Source organism: Morus notabilis, unplaced genomic scaffold (genome assembly GCF_000414095.1).
Source record: "Morus notabilis unplaced genomic scaffold, ASM41409v2 Scaffold280, whole genome shotgun sequence".
Lineage (NCBI taxonomy): Eukaryota > Viridiplantae > Streptophyta > Magnoliopsida > Rosales > Moraceae > Morus > Morus notabilis.
Window position 1 is genome coordinate 20069 of NW_010367253.1, and position 16553 is coordinate 36621.

Here is a 16553-nt window from a genome sequence, read left to right on the forward strand (position 1 = left end):
TTGGCTTGGGAGGAGGCAAGTCTAGCACTCCATTTCACTCTAACCCAATATCAGGCAGTATGACCCAACTTCGAACATATTGTAACCTTTGGCTACATTCATGTTGATTCAATTATTCTTGAAATGTCTTATATTCCTTCTGTAATAGTTTGGCGTTGATTAATAGGTGTCTTTCAACACCTTCCTGTGAGTAATGGCTTTTCAACTACGGATTGCTTCAATTATTGAGGCCTTATAAAAAAGTGTTATGTAAGCTTGTTCATATGGTGAGCACTACATATGGAGAAGAAGCAAGCACTGCCTGTCTAGGTGAAGAAATTGATGATTTGATGCCAGGAGACGACATTGCAGAGTTGTGTCCCTCACCAGAAAACTTCAATTCTGACATGCCAATCTTTGGACTTAGTTTATGTCGTTTTTCCTTTTACGACAATCATATTTTTTCCCAGTCAAAAACAAAGTGGAATTCGTGCAGCATAATTCCATGTCGTTTTCCTATTTACGACAGATTGTAAATCAAAATGGATATGAAGAATATTCGGATATATTCCACTTCAGTTTCTTTTTTTCAACTTCCTCTGAGATTGGTCTAAACAAAATTTCACATTTTTCCCCCTATTTCATAGTTAGATTGTTATAATTTTGAGTTATAAGTATTTGTATAATTTTTTTCTAATACTTCATTTTTTTAATTATATAAGGAATTATATTTTTTTACATTACACGTAATTATTATATAATTTTTTAACTTTTATATAATAATTATATATTTTGGTCATGATTCAAATTCAGAAAATAAGACAACCAAACACTGGTTCGAATCACATTTCAGGTTAGAATCAGAATCATGCATATACACATCCAAACGAAGGTTCTAATCACTCTGAATCATGATTCAAATCATGAATCATGGATCTGAATCAAATGACTCAAATCACCCTGATTTCAATCCTTATACCAAACGGACCCTTATATTCCATCCACTAAAATGTTATACTATATAAGAATATAAATGAAATAATCTAATAAATTAATAATAATAGTTAGTAACAAAATTACGTGACTAAAAAAGTTAAAATTAAGGTCCCGTTCATTTTACCGATTCGAGTTTAAAATTTGAGTTTTACTACAGTAAAAGGGCCCGTTAAAGTCACTTATATTCCATCCACTAAAATGTTATACTATATAAGAATATAAACGAAATAATCTAATAAATTAATAATAATAGTTAGTAACAAAATTACGTGACTAAAAAAGTTAAAATTAAGGTCCCGTTCATTTTATCGATTCGAGTTTAAAATTTAAGTTTTACTACAGTAAAAGGGCCCGTTTAGTTCGTTGATTCGAGTTTTTAATTTGAGTTGAGATGTGATTTTATGTGAGAGCTTTTTGCTGTAGCAAAAAAGTTAGATGTGACTGTTTATGAGAGCTTTTTACTGTAGTAAAACTCAAATTTTAAACTCAAATCAGCGAAATAAACGAGACTAAAAGCTCTCAGAAACAGTCACATCTATTTTTTTTACTACAATAAAAAATTCTCACATAAAGTCACATCTCAACTCAAATTAAAAATTTAAATTAACAAATTAAACGGACTCTAAACTTACCATGTCAATCACTTTGACGAAAAATGAAATAAAAATCATGATGTTTAAACTCCACACTCATAAAATAATAGGTCGTAAGTTAAATTTCACCTATTTATGTAACGGACCCACCTTAGTAGCGGGTTTTAATCCCACAGCACGAATAGAGGTGCTAATTGACTTCTTCATTCACAAGTGAGACGACTCTTAGAGGACGTTTGGTTGGAGGATTCAAACCATCTGATTTGAACTATTTTCGATTTACGTGAATTTTTTATGAGAGAAAATATTGTAGCGAACTATGAATCATGATTCAAATCAGGGAATAAATCCCTCTACCAAACGGACCCTTAAATGACGTGCCAAGCATTCATAAAATGACATGTGTAGATTTTTATTTGTTTATTTTATTAATTTAAATTTAAATTTTAAATTTTATTATAATAAAAAAATTTTAAAATAATTATATTTAATTTTTTTATTAGAATAAAAAATTTTCACATAAAATTATATTTTTTTACTCAAATTAAAAACTCAAATAAATTAATTAAACGATCTAGTTGAGCGAACGGGTGGAAACAATTTTGCTCTCATCATCGTCTTCCTCCTCCTTGTAATTGGGGCTTTTTCACTTTTCCGATTTGCTGTTTCAGAGAATTTGCAGAGACATGAAAGTAGTGCTCGTCTTCCTCGCCATTTCTTTCGCTCTCTCTCACCTCGTATTGGCCGACCAGATCTTTCCCTTTCACGTCGGTAATAATTCTTTTCTTCTCTATAAACTTTCGTTTTCATTTTCTCCTTATTTTCGTTATTCTCTTTTTTGCTCGATTGTAGCAGAATATTGGCTTGAATTTGTTCTTTTTTTTAGCTTGAATTCCGTGACAATTAGATACCAAAAAGAATTGTGTTTTTAGTTCTCAATTTTTTTGTGTGCTTTTGAGCGTAAAATTTTTGTCGAAATGTGAATAATATGGTTTTATTTTGAAATTTTCTCCTCTGGTTTTGTTTTTGTTTTTTAATTATTATTATTATCTTATTATTTGACAAATATCAACAGGTGGGTCATTTGGTCGAAGCTCTCGTGAACCAAAATACAACATTAAGTTACATACCGAAGACTCGCCTTATAGTCCCGTGAGTTATTATTCTCATACATGTTTTCAGGTTTTTTTTTTTTTTTTCTTTTTTTTTTGTAATTGTAACGTTAATGAGTAAATCTTTGTCTTTCAAAAATTCAGGTGCTAGATCCAAGTGTGTGTTTCTACACTGTTTTGAATTCCAATTTTGTATTTTGAGTTTAGTTTGCTACTTATTTCCTTAGCTTGTTATTTAGAATCTCATCTATGACCAAAAAAGAAAATCTTAGTGGTGTAATCAAATTGATGGTGAAAATGCTTAGGTAAATATTATGGCCCTAGTGGTTGTTGTATACCTATCACAACTGTTTCCTTTTCTTTGTGTTTCGCAACAGATGAGCATGTCTTTTGTACCTGTTGATCACTTTCTGAGTGATTGATCTTATTGTAATGGGTGGTTTTTTTGCTTCAAGCATGAAATTTTTTGGACGTTTTTATTTTATGATTCAGTTCTAAACTTATGAACTTCAGTTTCTCCTCATGGGCTAATAAACTTCTAAGACATATATATCTACATAAAGATATATGATAGGTAGATGGAAGAAAGGAGACTTAAAAATGGGTTTTGCGAACTTTCTTTAAACATTAGTTCCATATACTGTTCTGTAAGAATTTTCCCTTTGTGCCAGAAGAAAAGTTATACATGGCAATCTTATAATTGGATGCACATTAACTGCAGGATGATGACCGAGAATCTGTAATGATGCCCAATAGTAATGGAGAGAGCTACATATGTTATTTGCCGAAGGTCGAAAAAGCCAAGAGTGGAAAGCCAGTTACTCAGCATAATATCAGCAGCTTGATAGTGGAGAGTGAGAAAAGGATTAAGTTGAAGACACCAGATGAGCTCCTTGAAGAACTCAAGGACCGTTGCTTTGTTAGAGTGAGTTCTTAATTCAAAATCTTAACTTGGAATATGTGGTTCTCTCTCTAGCACTATTGATTTTAAAGAATACGTATATAGACAATAAGAAGAGTTCATTCACTTTGATAGTTGCTCGTAGTTCCGTTAAACAAACGCAAATATATCTCTAGATTGCTATTATGCCTCCATCATGCATTTAATCTGCAGCATTAGTCATCAATCTTTACTTTATCAATTCCTTTATGCAGCAAGAGGGATGGTGGTCCTATGAATTCTGCTATCAGAAGAGAGTACGACAAGTTCATTTGGAAGATGAGAAGGTATTTACTAATGTGTGTCTAAGATATTCTTATTTTCCCTTATGCCATGTTTTTTATGGTTTTTCAATCTTTTCTCTTTATTCCCACTTTGCTTTCCTTACAGCGGCAATTGAGTAACATGTAATGGTGTTGGCACATAAGCAATGCTGCTATTAAGCACCTTCTCCGCTGTTGGATGCACAAAAATATTTGATGCATCTCACTTGTCGTCAAGAGTTGGATGTTTTATTTCTCTCATGAATGCAACCATGACCTCCTCATTGTAGTAGTTAGGGCACTAGTAGAAGTACTTGTGTGCTTATATCACTTTTACTTCAGAAAGACAGAAACCTCTTCTTTTTTATTTCTTAGGATTTAATGCTTAACCCCGGTTACAGTAGTACATTTTGTTGCCCTTGTTGCCTTAACAGAACCATTTATAGTATAGTCAGAAATAGGGGTGTGCAAACCAACCAAACTGCATATTTTAGGTGAGATACAAACCAAACCAATTACAAATTAGTTTAGAGATTTTCAAACCAAACCAAGCCAAGCCAATTAAGGGATCTAATCCAATCCAAACCAAACCGATTATAATTGGTTTTGTTTGGTTTTTCTAATTGGTTTGAACTAATATTTTACAATCTCTTCTCAAGTCTCAACCATGACTGATATTAATATTTTGTATGATAGACATTCCATTATTTCTTAACTCAAAACATCAATAACTCAAGAATGAAAATAATCAATTCATACAGAAATGAAACATCTTAATTTAAAAATTAAATGTCCTGAACAAAATTAAAACTTTCAAATCCATAAAACATAAAATACTAAATTTGCGACTTCAAACAAATTTGTCTTTAATTCTAAAACTCTTTAGACTCCTAAAAAATGGTTTCTTTGATATACTTGCAAACTTCTTCCATAGTTCATAAAAATCTGAAAATGAATAAGTTAAAATTATATAAAATATATAATTTTAGTAAAATATATATAAATAGAAATTGGTTTGGTTTGGTTTTTTTTAGGGTAAAACCACAAACCAAACCAATATAATTGGTTTTTTAAAAATTTAAACCAAACCAAACTGATTATTAATTGGTCTGGTTTGGTTTTCTTTTGTTTGGTTGGGTTGGTTTGAATGGTTTGTTGCACACCCCTAGTCAGAACTTAACAATGCTAGCAACCGTGCCACTGGTTGTTTTATGCTTTTATAACAGGTGCTTCAGGAGTTTATACTTGGTGAGTATGATGCAGAAGCCACAGCAGCTTTCCACCAGAATCTATCAGACATTTCTACACTCAAGGATCCTCGCTCAAAAGATGCATCACAAAGGCAAGATTTTGTTAATGTGAAAGTTGATGCAACGAGTTGGAGGAAAAGCTTAATTCAGAAGAAGTGTGACAATAACTAACGCCAATCATATTTTTTTGGTTGTTACAGGTATCATGCTCACCAATATACGAATGGAACCATCTGTGACCTTACAAATCAGCCACGAGAGACTGAGGTATGAAGTTATTGAGCTCTAGATACCACAATTTCTTTTCCTGTCCGTGATGACAATTTCCTTCTTCATGTTCATTTTCAGGTGAGATTTATTTGCTCAGAACCCAGAGCTATGATTAGTTCTTTCACAGAAGTATCTACCTGCAAGTATGCACTTACCGTCCGAAGCCCAATGCTTTGTCAGCATCCGTAAGTCCCTCCCACCCTAATTTGACGGTAATAAAAGGGTTTTAATATATTTTACAATAATGAAATGTGCATGTGATGTCATCTTTTCATCCTCTTTCTGACAATTCACATTACTTTTCTCAACTTTAAAATGGCAGGTTGTTCCATGCTGAGAGACCAGTGTGGTACACCATTCACTGTAACGTGCTTCCCAAAGATTACAAGGAAACTAAAGTGGTGGAGGAGATAAAAAATAAGGAGGTTGTCATGGTAACAGACAGCGAAGATTCAACTAATGATGAGTGGTCCAACTGACTCTCAAAACAAGCCTATAAAGTGTATGGCTCTGATGTTTTTGGCTTTATAATTAGGCAGATCATATATTGTTCACAACTAGCTTTCCTTTCATGCAATTTCTTTCAAAAGAGCTCTTTTCTTTTAGAATTAGAGTTAAAATACAATATTATACACGTTCATAAAGCTAAATATTTTCTCAAGTCCAAGTTACCGTAATAATAAACCATGCAGAGTTGAATGAAACAAGTTACAGTAGAGAGAGAACATAACAATGTGATTCAAATCACCTGTCAATTTTGGTATCTTAAATGATATTTAACGAACCACATTATACTATTTCATTCAAAAAAAAAAAAGTTAAAATGCTTTGTTCATACTTTATGTTAAGATGGATGAGTGGCCATATAAGAATGGATCGCATAAGGAATGAAGTTATTCGTAGTAAAGTAGGTGTAGTACCAATAGAAGATAAGGTGCGCGAAGGCCGCTTGAGGTGGTACGGACATGTCCAATGTAGATCGCTAGAAGCACCAGTTCGTGCTTGGGAGGGCATTGTTATACCTAATACTAAGAGAGGAATGGGTAGACCAAGAATTACGTAGACCGAAGTAGTTAGAAAAGACATTCTAGATCTAGACCTTTAGGAAGTTTAATTTCGAATAGAACTGCGTTGAAAAGTGAAATTCACATAGCCGACTCTAATTAAGTTGGGATTAATGCTTGTTGTTGTTGTTCATGCTTTAATGTTTGAGTTCTTTAAATGATGTGGCATAATATGATTGTTTAGACCAGACTGTAAGTTTCGGTATGGACAAACGGGCCAGTCCAAAGCCTAACATTTTGGCTCGTCCAAAGGAATTCAAGTCGCTGGTACTTTAGCGACAGCTTTAATGGTCGTGGTTAGGTTGTTCGGTATGTAACTATCATCTTACTCTTACGTCTTTGGTTTTTTTTTTTTTTGAATAAAAGTGAAGTTTACGTTATATTTTATGATGCTTTTCCTGAGAATTGATTCCGTAACAATTGAAAGAGCACCAACAAAAGAAAAATGAAAGATTAATTGTTTTAATTAATTCAACATAAATTGGTTGAATAAATGCTTTTGTTTTTATTTGATATGTGAATGCATATATAATTATTTTAATCAGATTATTTTTTATTGGATTATTTAAATTAAAACTAGAGTTATATATATCATTTACGGATTAAATAAAGGAAAAAAAGAGCTAGAAAATTGGGTCCGGTTAATCGGTAGTATACTTCTGGTTAACCTGACGTGTTTTAAAAACATGGACTTCGTCTGTGGTCTAGTTAACCAAATGGGCCTACCCGGTTAGCCAGACGGTGCCCCCATATTAACCGACCTATAGCAATTTGTATCACGAATTCGACTCTGAAAATTATTCTAATTGCGGAGATATGACCTTCCTACCTATATAAGTAGCCATTAAAAACTATTAACATTTAGATCATTTGGGAGGGCTATTGGTGAGCGTTTCTTGAGAGGAAAAGTTGATCAATCATCAAGATTGATTCTTTTTCTTTGACTCTCTTGTGGTTGGAAGGATAGAAGATACTAAGAGAAGATTAAACGACGTGCATCCCTGTGCACTCCGGTCGTAGAAAAAAGAATAATAAAGAAGTTCAGTTAGTTGATGTTCTTCCGGTCGTTATTCTCAATTTTGCAGTTGTGTAAAGTGTTATTGCTAATATCCTAGAAATGTGATTTAGATCTAGGACAAATTACACTTTTCTCCCTTAAACTATTGGCCTTGTAACAAAATGCTCCCTAAATATTAAAAATAACAAATTTTCCTCTTGAACAATTAGTCGTTAGCACGCGTCTCCCTTTTCCGCCCCTCGGTTAAATTTTGAGCGTTAAGTGATATGTGGAAGTCATTGAGGCATTTAATTTTTATTCTATTATGAAATGACGATTTTTACCATCCAAGCCCAGCCGTTGACCGGTCAAACTTGCCGTTGACCGGCATTGACCGGGATGGGGGGTTAGCCGAATGTGTGTCAAATTGAAGATCTCGAAGTGAAGAACACTTATTCGGGGGTCAATTTCTCCAAATGACGTCTGGTTCGTCAGAAAATGTTAAAAACTCAAAATAGACGGAGGCGGTACATCAGAGCTTCTTTGACACCGATTGAGCAAGTAATCATGTGGGTTTTGCTCCACTCAACGAGGGGAATATAATGGTACAACTTGCCGGCGAAACGGAGGTCAAAAAGCGTTGGAATTTGGTGTGGAGACAAAATTGACCAAAACTTTAACCGACACTTACAGGTGAACGGCGGCAAGATCGGCGACGAGATTCCGGTTATGAAGGTTTTTGTTGGTGGGCTCCATGGGGGGTTGGTGTTTGGTGACGGCCGGAGGCTGAATAGTTGCGGCTCAAAGTGGCAATGGAGCTTGTTTTTCACGTGCAAAGAAAGAAGAAAGAGAGAAAAAGAATGTGTAACGCCCTGAAGAATTAAACAAGATTAATTGAGGTAATTAAGATTTATTAGTGTGCCTAATCTGATTTAATTAATTGATTATTGATTAATAAATGTTTATGACGTGTAAAGTTGAATAATTCTTAGGTATTTAAATATTCTCAGTATTTACATTTTTACCCAGAAGTGTGTATGGACACATTTCTGGACTGTTATTTTAAATGTTTGACACCTGTCCACTTTTCTTTTCTTTTCCTCTTTCTTTTTCTTTCTTTTTCCTTCCTTTCCTTCTTTCCCTGCCCATGCATACTCTCTCTCTCTCACTCTCACTCTCTCTCCTTCTCCCGTTCAAAAATCTTCACCGAATCAAACTAGATTCGAACCAAAGGAAAATTTCAAGAAGTTTTCAATGCCAAGAGAAGGATTCGAGGTAAGGTTTCGGAAAAACCTCTCTTGATTATTGGATTTTCAGATTTTTAAACTTATTTTTGGTTCGAAATGGATTTTGAGTAAAATCATGGTAGAAATTAGAGATCTTGGGTTCTTTGGACTTGATTTAGTACTTAGAACCCGGATTTAGTGGTTTCCCTTTGAGATATCTCGATTTGGACTCAGATTTGCAGGTTTTTGGGCTGATTCCGCAGGTTTTCCTCACCCTGCTGTTCTTCACAGGTCGACTTGTGCGGTCGACTGGACTGCATTGAGTTCACCGGTCGACCTATACGGTCGATCGGACTGCATTGAGTCCACCGGTCAACCGAATTGCACACCACCAGTCGACCGGTGGTGTTGCACTATGCTGTCACCGGTCGACCGGTGTACATTGGGTTTGACTCTGTTTTGTTGAAAAACCCTGTTTTGAACTCGGTTTTTGAGAAGGACCCAAATTAGCTTCATTTGGGGACCAAGAGTATATGGATTAGCTTTTTTAATCAATGTTTTGAGATCTAAAACCCTTGGAATGATGATTTGAAATATGAAATGGTTTGTGAAACCGGCAATTGAATTATGGCACACTAATAGAAAATCTATGGTATAATTGAAATTGAAATTGCTTTAGGAATGTGAATTGGATCCTAAAGCGTGGTTTTGTATCAGTGCTAGCGGAGGACTCGGATTGAGGGGCTTGAGAAAGCGAAAGTCAGAATATACTAACGCTAGCCATAAGTTTGATATTTACGAGGTAGGATTCCCGATCCCTTTCTTTGTGAGCTTGTTTTCAAAGAGTTTTGGCCTTGCAAATGTTTTAAGGAAAGGGCATGTTTGTGAAAGAAAAGCATGTTTAAAAACAATAACTTGATTTTAGCTATTGGAATTATAATGAATTGTTTCATAAAGTTTAATGAATGATTTCTTAAGACAAGAGATCTTGTGAATCGGTAAACCGGCTGATGGCCTAGATAGGATGTGGAGAGTGCATCCTTGGGGGCAGAACTTGAAACCCGGCCCGGGGGTGATTAGGCTTATGCACATGGTTGTGTAAGTAATTTATTATAGTATAAATTACTTGCTAATGTCTGTAATATAGAGATTTTCAGTTATATTTTCTTTGAGAAAAAGGATATGAGGTTCCAGCTGAACTGAATGTCTTATTAATTCTTATTTATTTATTTACTTGCTTACCTATTTATTCATTTATTTATTTATTTATTTATAAAGTTATTTCAAAATATATCCTATTTGGCATTTCGCTCACGTTTTATTGTTTTATAAATGTTAAACCCCTCACAGACGACTCTAGGAGCAGTGCAGAGTAGCTGAGTTGCTACCACCCGATTAAGAGATGATTGTGTTCATCCTCCTAATGTACGAATGTAAGAATTTGTAAATTCTGTAAACTCTGATATTTAGATTTCTAGACTGTGGTTGATGTCTGTAATGTTATTTACACGCATCATGTATGTACAATGCTGAAGATCCTGTGGATAGATCCTGTGGGTGTAGCCCTGAACAATGTTAGAGGCGGGGGTTTTTAGCCTCTTGAGATGTTCTTGTAATTTATTTTTTGCACAATAGTGGGGCTCGTTTGGGAATTTTCTTAATATTTTATTCTTATTCGTGTTTAACTCCTAATCGAGCCTCCATGTCACCGACCCCTACCCCGGGGCATGACAAAATGAGAGAGAGATGAAGCGAGAATGAGAGGGAGAGAGGGGGAGAGGGAAATCGTCATATGTTCGTAGTGGTCTTGGGCTGGGCTTGTATGGACAAAATTGTCATTTCATAATAGAATAAAAATTAAATGCTTCAGTGACTTTCATGTGTCACTTAACGTTCAAAATTTAACTGAGGGAGCAGAAAAGGGAGACGCGTGCTAATGGCTAATTGTTCAGGGAGAAAATTTGTTATTTTTAAAATTTAAGGGGCATTTTGTTATAAGGCCAATAGTTCAAGGGGGAAAAGTGTAATTTGTCCTTAGATATATGATATATAGTATTATGAACAAGATATGAATTTAGATTGTTTTATTAAAATTTTAAAATTCCACTGTACAATTTTAATTTTCCCGTATATTCTAACAATTGATATCAGAGCCATAGTTAATTTTGTTTATGATCATGCCATGTACATAAATTTATGATCTAAGATATCTCCTTATGCTTGAATTGATATTTTAGAGAGTTGGCACTCTAGGATTTTTTGTATTTATTTTGTTATCATGAATGTATGGTGCATGCTTATTAAATAATTTATATTGATTATCGATTATTATTACTTAATTGTTTGTCTGTCATGGTTCCTTAGAGGATTAGAGTGGATGTAACCCACCGGTTAACCGTATGCCGCTATGTGCATTTGTCGATGTGTTTTTTTAGAGAAAATTACATAATTTATCCTTAAAAATGCATGAATATGGATTTTTACTTGATGTGAAAATTGTAAGTGCACAATATCGCATACAAGTAACAAAGTAGTGAATAGAGTATCGTTCCCATGAGAATTTTGTTAATTTTAATTAAGTATCAAAATTGGTTAACTCTAAAATTATTTGAACGACCGAATAAACGAGAATAATACTAAAACAAATAAAAATAAAACAAAACAAATAACTAAAACTCTAGAGCAACTGATTTCACCGTAACTAATCTACTTTAATTTCTCAATTCTCATTATTCATATTTATTATCCAAGTTGACAATCGAAAATTCATAATTTATTCAATGCTCTCTTTCGAGTTACACCAAAAGTACCCTTAATTGCTAACCCGCTATATTCTTATGTGAATTACAACAATCAAAGTGTCATGAACGATTCATGGAATTTCATGTAGCGACCACACAAATTATGCAAGTATATTCCTATCTCACATGCAATTTATGGCATTCAACACAATGAACTCAACACATAATTCCCCTTCCAGTTCTATTATGATTAACCAATCATCTAATTAGAGTTAATTAATTAGAAGCATTAAAAACGGTGATGAACACTCAATCTTAAAAAATAGTAAAAAATAACTCGAATAAAAGAAATTAAAATATCATAGTGGGGCTATATCAAAGCTCTAGCAAAATAAAACTAAAACATAATTAATTTAAAATAAATCAAGAGTTCTAATATCTCAATTCACAAAAATACAGAGATAAAGAAATTAGAATAAAAAACTCATGTAGAGGTATCAAAGCCTACAAATTTAACTCTTCAATTCTCAATCTTCAATTCTTGATCTTCAAAATATTTTCTCCCTTATAAAACCTAAAATTAAAAGTAAAAATTCTAAAAGAGTGACCCTAAATTTCCTAAAATAATTTCTCATAATATTTTTTGTCAGCTCTTCTTTCTTGTTTTCTGGGTGCTATGCTCTGTGAAGTAATCGCAGGGGGTTCTCTCTCTCTACAATTGCGGCTGAAAAGGGCTTTAAATAAGCCTTGGTTTCACGTGAGCGAAAAAGAGATAACAAGGGGCATTAGGGTTGCTGATGTCATCATTCACGTGGCAGCATATTATTGGCTAGAGCAAAAGCAAGAACACATCTTCTTGTGCACGTGGAAAAGCTCTTCTCTTGGAATGGAACTAAAGTGACCTCACGTGGTGAAGGAAGAGTAATTGATTTTTGATTGGGTTGACACATGGCAAACTTTGAGTGGGTTGGAGCTAAAACTAGATGATGATGCACTTTGGATTGCAGATGAAGACAATTGGACGGCCAGTGAAGAGCATGAGCGGCAGGGGCGCACGGAAGAAAGCTGAATCCGAATTTGCTTTTGATTTTTGAAGCATTTTCAATGCCAACTCAACTTTAAATTGTACATTTCACCTAATTTAAACACAATTGAGGATTAATAAAATTATTAGAGAAAAAACTAAATAAAATCAATTAAAATAAAATAAAATAACACAATAGAAAACTAAACTAAAAATAAATAAAACAAATAAATTCTTTAAGAACAACGTAAATTTAAATGTAAATAAGAAGGAAAAAAACTTTATTTTATAGAGTTATCATTACTTCTCATTCTTTCTTAATACATTTTTATTAGCATAGTTATTTGACTAAACAGGTTTTTAATCAAGAGTACTTGGTAAAAATCGCGACTCATATACTTTTAAGAGATATTTGTCTCATTTTCTCATTTTTCTGTAAAATTTTTCTTTAAAAAGTGAAATTTTATTTTATGACAATTGGGAATTTGATCGTGACAACTGAAAATAAATAATTACCAATAATTATATTTTATAGACCTACTAGAGAAACTTCTTTTTTTCTAGACTTACCGGACTAAAAAAAAAAGAAAATCAAGCGAGAAGTGAGTAGAACTACTCTTAGCTGAAATGTACATCTTTTTTATTTAACTCATGCGTTGCCTAAAAAATGTTTCCGACAATATCTCTGTATTTGCTTTCTATAATGAAGGCATGAAGCAATTAGAGCATCCGTGAATCCTCCTAAAGTCTTTTGTTTTAGTACAAGCCTAGAGATGTCAAATGGGCCGGGCCGTCCCCGTAATAGTGCCGGATTCGACACGGCTTGTTTCGCTACTGTTATAGGCCGTGCCAACCCGACACGTGTAATGGGCTACGGTTGGGCCTCAGCTTCTCAGCCTGCGGCCCAAGTCCGTAGAGGCCCGTGGCTCGGCCCGGCACAAGCCTTGATTCGGCCCGGCCCAAGCCCACGTAACGGCCTGTGAAACAACCCAAAAAAATCCTATTGTGGGCCCTTCACGGGCCCAACGGGCTATTGTCCCGAATAAGGCTACCCAAGAGGGGGGTGAATTGGGTTTTGAATATTTATCGAGAGTTTATACGATTATTCAAAGATTAAAACTAAATATAGACAATTAATTGAACAATGTACTTTTATCAAACACTTGGTGTACAGAAAATTATGTAAGTTAATGCAATAGCACAACCACTTAATGTACACGAGATGAACCAATCTAATATCATACAAAGAGTTCAATAAACTTATCACTACGAGTTAAACCAATCAATGTCAACAATCAAATTTAAAGTGCGGAAATTAAAGAGATAGAGTTAGAGAGATGCAAACGAGATTTATAGTGGTTCGACAAATAAATTTGCCTACATCCACTGTCGCCGAGATACTCCGCCTCTCGACCTCTTCCACTATTCGATCGACTTTCCGGCACGATCACTCCTCTTACAAGAAGGCGATTCTTTCTACCCGAGGCTTCGCCTAACCTCTTACACAATGTTGATTTTCCACGGAGATCGACCAACCAGGTAACCCAATACCAAGGTAATGATTATGAGTAGTGAAGCACTTAATTATACACTCATAACAATGGTTTTACACAATTGAAATCACTAGGAGATGATGAACGCACACTATCACAAGATAATTCAAGGTAGACTCAATTATGTGTGAGAGAGTTAAGGATTTAGAGAAGATGATGATTATGTAGACACAATGGAGAACTCTCTTTTTGATTTTTGGAGCTATGAATTCGTTCTCTGTTTTTAGCAAAATCCACTATTGAGAAAAATGACTTTTTTCTATTTAACCTCTCTTGCCAACGGTCATATTTTTGCCCGTTTACCCAGTACCAGTCGACCAAAGCGGTTGACCGGTTGAGACAAATTTGAATTCGTGCTGTTCAACATTCTTATTGAGTGTCTGTTGAACAGAACCGGTCAATCGGAGCGGTTGACCGGTTGAGGCAGCACCGGTCGACCGGTGCATTTAGCCTTCTCTGTCACCGGATGACGTAGTTCGACCGGTTGACACTTAATTCGCCTCAAATCTTCACACATTTGTACTTTTAGGCCAAATGTCATTATGCACTAAGTTTAGTCTCATTTTTAAAGAATAATGTGAGTGTGTGCATGAGCCCAAACAAGAATTAATCATGATAGTATGAAGTCAAAATCAAATACAAGACTAAGGAGATATAAAAAAAACTATTAGTACTTGTCCAGCTTGATTTTGTTTGCTTGCTCTTGATCTTTGGTATTTTAGCACTTCAAGCCTTGAATTCCTTCTTCAATTTGCATTTGTCAATCTTGAATGTATTTGCATTGTATTCTGCAAAATGCTTCTTGAGTTAATTTATAACATTAATTACGCTAAATACACAACTCAAAATAGAATCATTAGAAACATAATACATTGTGTTTGTTATCATCAAAACATGAGAATATTCAACCTTGGGCCAACACGGGCGGCACGTGATGGGCCTCCCGTTTGGCCCATCACAGGCATCCCGTTTGGCACGTGACGGGCCTCCCGTTAGGCCCGTCACAGGTCACCCGTTGGGCCCGCGAAGGGCCCAACGGCTAGAATCCAAAAATCCACCCTAAATCCTCTATAAATACCCCTTAATTCTACCCTAAATCTCACACAATAATTCACTCTCAGCTTCTCATCTCACTCTCATTCTATTTCTCAACTTGTCTCTTTGATTTTGATTCTAAGCTTTTTTCTCACGTTCAGTTATTTTCTTGTTCTTTCATTTACAAAGTTCAAGTTCAATCAATTTTCAGAAAATGGCCGCACCAAACTTCCTTGATTTCACTGCTCTTCCTGAGCTTGGTGATGAGGCATTTTTTGAGGAAGAAATGATGCCTCCCAACCCCACCTCCACTGAACCAGAAAATGCTCCGGTGGATAATGCTTCAGTGCACAATGAGGAAGCTGGAGAACGCAACAGGGGAAAAAGACCGCGAACTTCTCTTGCATGACAGCATTTCACAGAAGAGCCCCGACCAAATCTAAAAATAGGTGAAATGGAAATTCATGCGGTATGTAAATATTGTAAAAAAATACTTTTCTAATAAAAAAAGTGGGGGTACTGCATTTGGATAGACATTGGAAAGTATGTCTACCATTGCACCAAGGTGGGAGTGTGGACTCCCGCCAACAAACACTATCACTCACATCACAGGGGTTACAAAATTTTACATACGATGCACAACGTGCTCGTGAGGCACTAGCTAAATTTCTAGCTAGTGCCGAATTGCCTCTTTCTTTTGCAGATGATGCGTCGTTCGAAGAATTCATCCAGACAGCCTTCTGCCCATAATTTAAACGGATAAGTAGAAACACAGCTTGTTCTGATTGCATGAAAGGATTTATGCAATGAGACAATCTGTTGTTGATAATTTTAGGACTTTTAATGCTACTGTTGTTGGAAAATAGATGGCATCGAGTGCGCAGCAGAATTTAAAAAAATTTAAATCAATGTCAAAGCCAAACAAGAACATGTTCATGATGCTATATAACATAAATACTAAAGATCTAAAACATACCTTTTTGAGATTTTAGGAAAATGCACGTCTGACAGATCTAAGCCACAATCGGGGGTGGGCACACGTCGTTTAATCTCCTCTAGGTATTTTTGATCTCCTTCCAATCACAAGAGAGCCAAAGAAAAAATTGTTCTTGAGAATTAAACAATTTTTCCTCTCAGGAATCTTTTATCAATAGCCTCCAAAAAGTCTCTCAAGTGATCTAATGAGTAATGTGACTTAATAGGCTATTTATAGTGTTTTGGAAGTCATACTTTCGTAACAATTAGGTTTCCCAAAGTTCTAATCGCATCCAGAGTCAATTTTACCATGTCATCATGCATTTTACGTTACAACCGGTCGACCGGTGACAGAGACGTTATAACTCACCGCCCTAACCGGTCGACCGGACCGGTCGACCTGTGACCGGTCTACCCAACCGGTCGACCTGTCTGCACTGACGAAAGTTATTTTTCCTAGTTTTTCAATACGGGAAACTTGCATAGAGCATCAGTTTTGATTCAAACAACCCAATAGAGAAATTGCTTGATCAAA

The 16553-nt window shown here is 35.1% G+C and overlaps 1 protein-coding gene across 1 annotated transcript; it reads left to right on the top strand.

Moving 5' to 3' along the window:
- Positions 1-2157: 2157 nt before the first annotated feature.
- On the top strand, positions 2158-6117 carry LOC21388913 (protein OS-9 homolog). Its single transcript, XM_024174848.1, has 8 exons — positions 2158-2339; positions 2644-2720; positions 3402-3605; positions 3836-3907; positions 5110-5225; positions 5334-5400; positions 5482-5588; positions 5726-6117. Exons 1-8 carry the CDS (start codon positions 2255-2257, stop codon positions 5880-5882), a joined length of 885 nt encoding a protein of 294 aa, XP_024030616.1. The 5' UTR covers positions 2158-2254; the 3' UTR covers positions 5883-6117.
- The last annotated feature ends 10436 nt before the right edge of the window (positions 6118-16553 follow it).

Coding starts and splice junctions, on each gene's coding strand:
- LOC21388913 (XM_024174848.1), top strand. CDS start 2,255: ATGAAAGTAGTGCTCGTCTTCCTCGCCATTTCTTTCGCTCTCTCTCAC. Junction 2,340..2,643: donor GATCTTTCCCTTTCACGTCG/GTAATAATTCTT, acceptor AAATATCAACAG/GTGGGTCATTTGGTCGAAGC. Junction 5,589..5,725: donor CCAATGCTTTGTCAGCATCC/GTAAGTCCCTCC, acceptor TTAAAATGGCAG/GTTGTTCCATGCTGAGAGAC.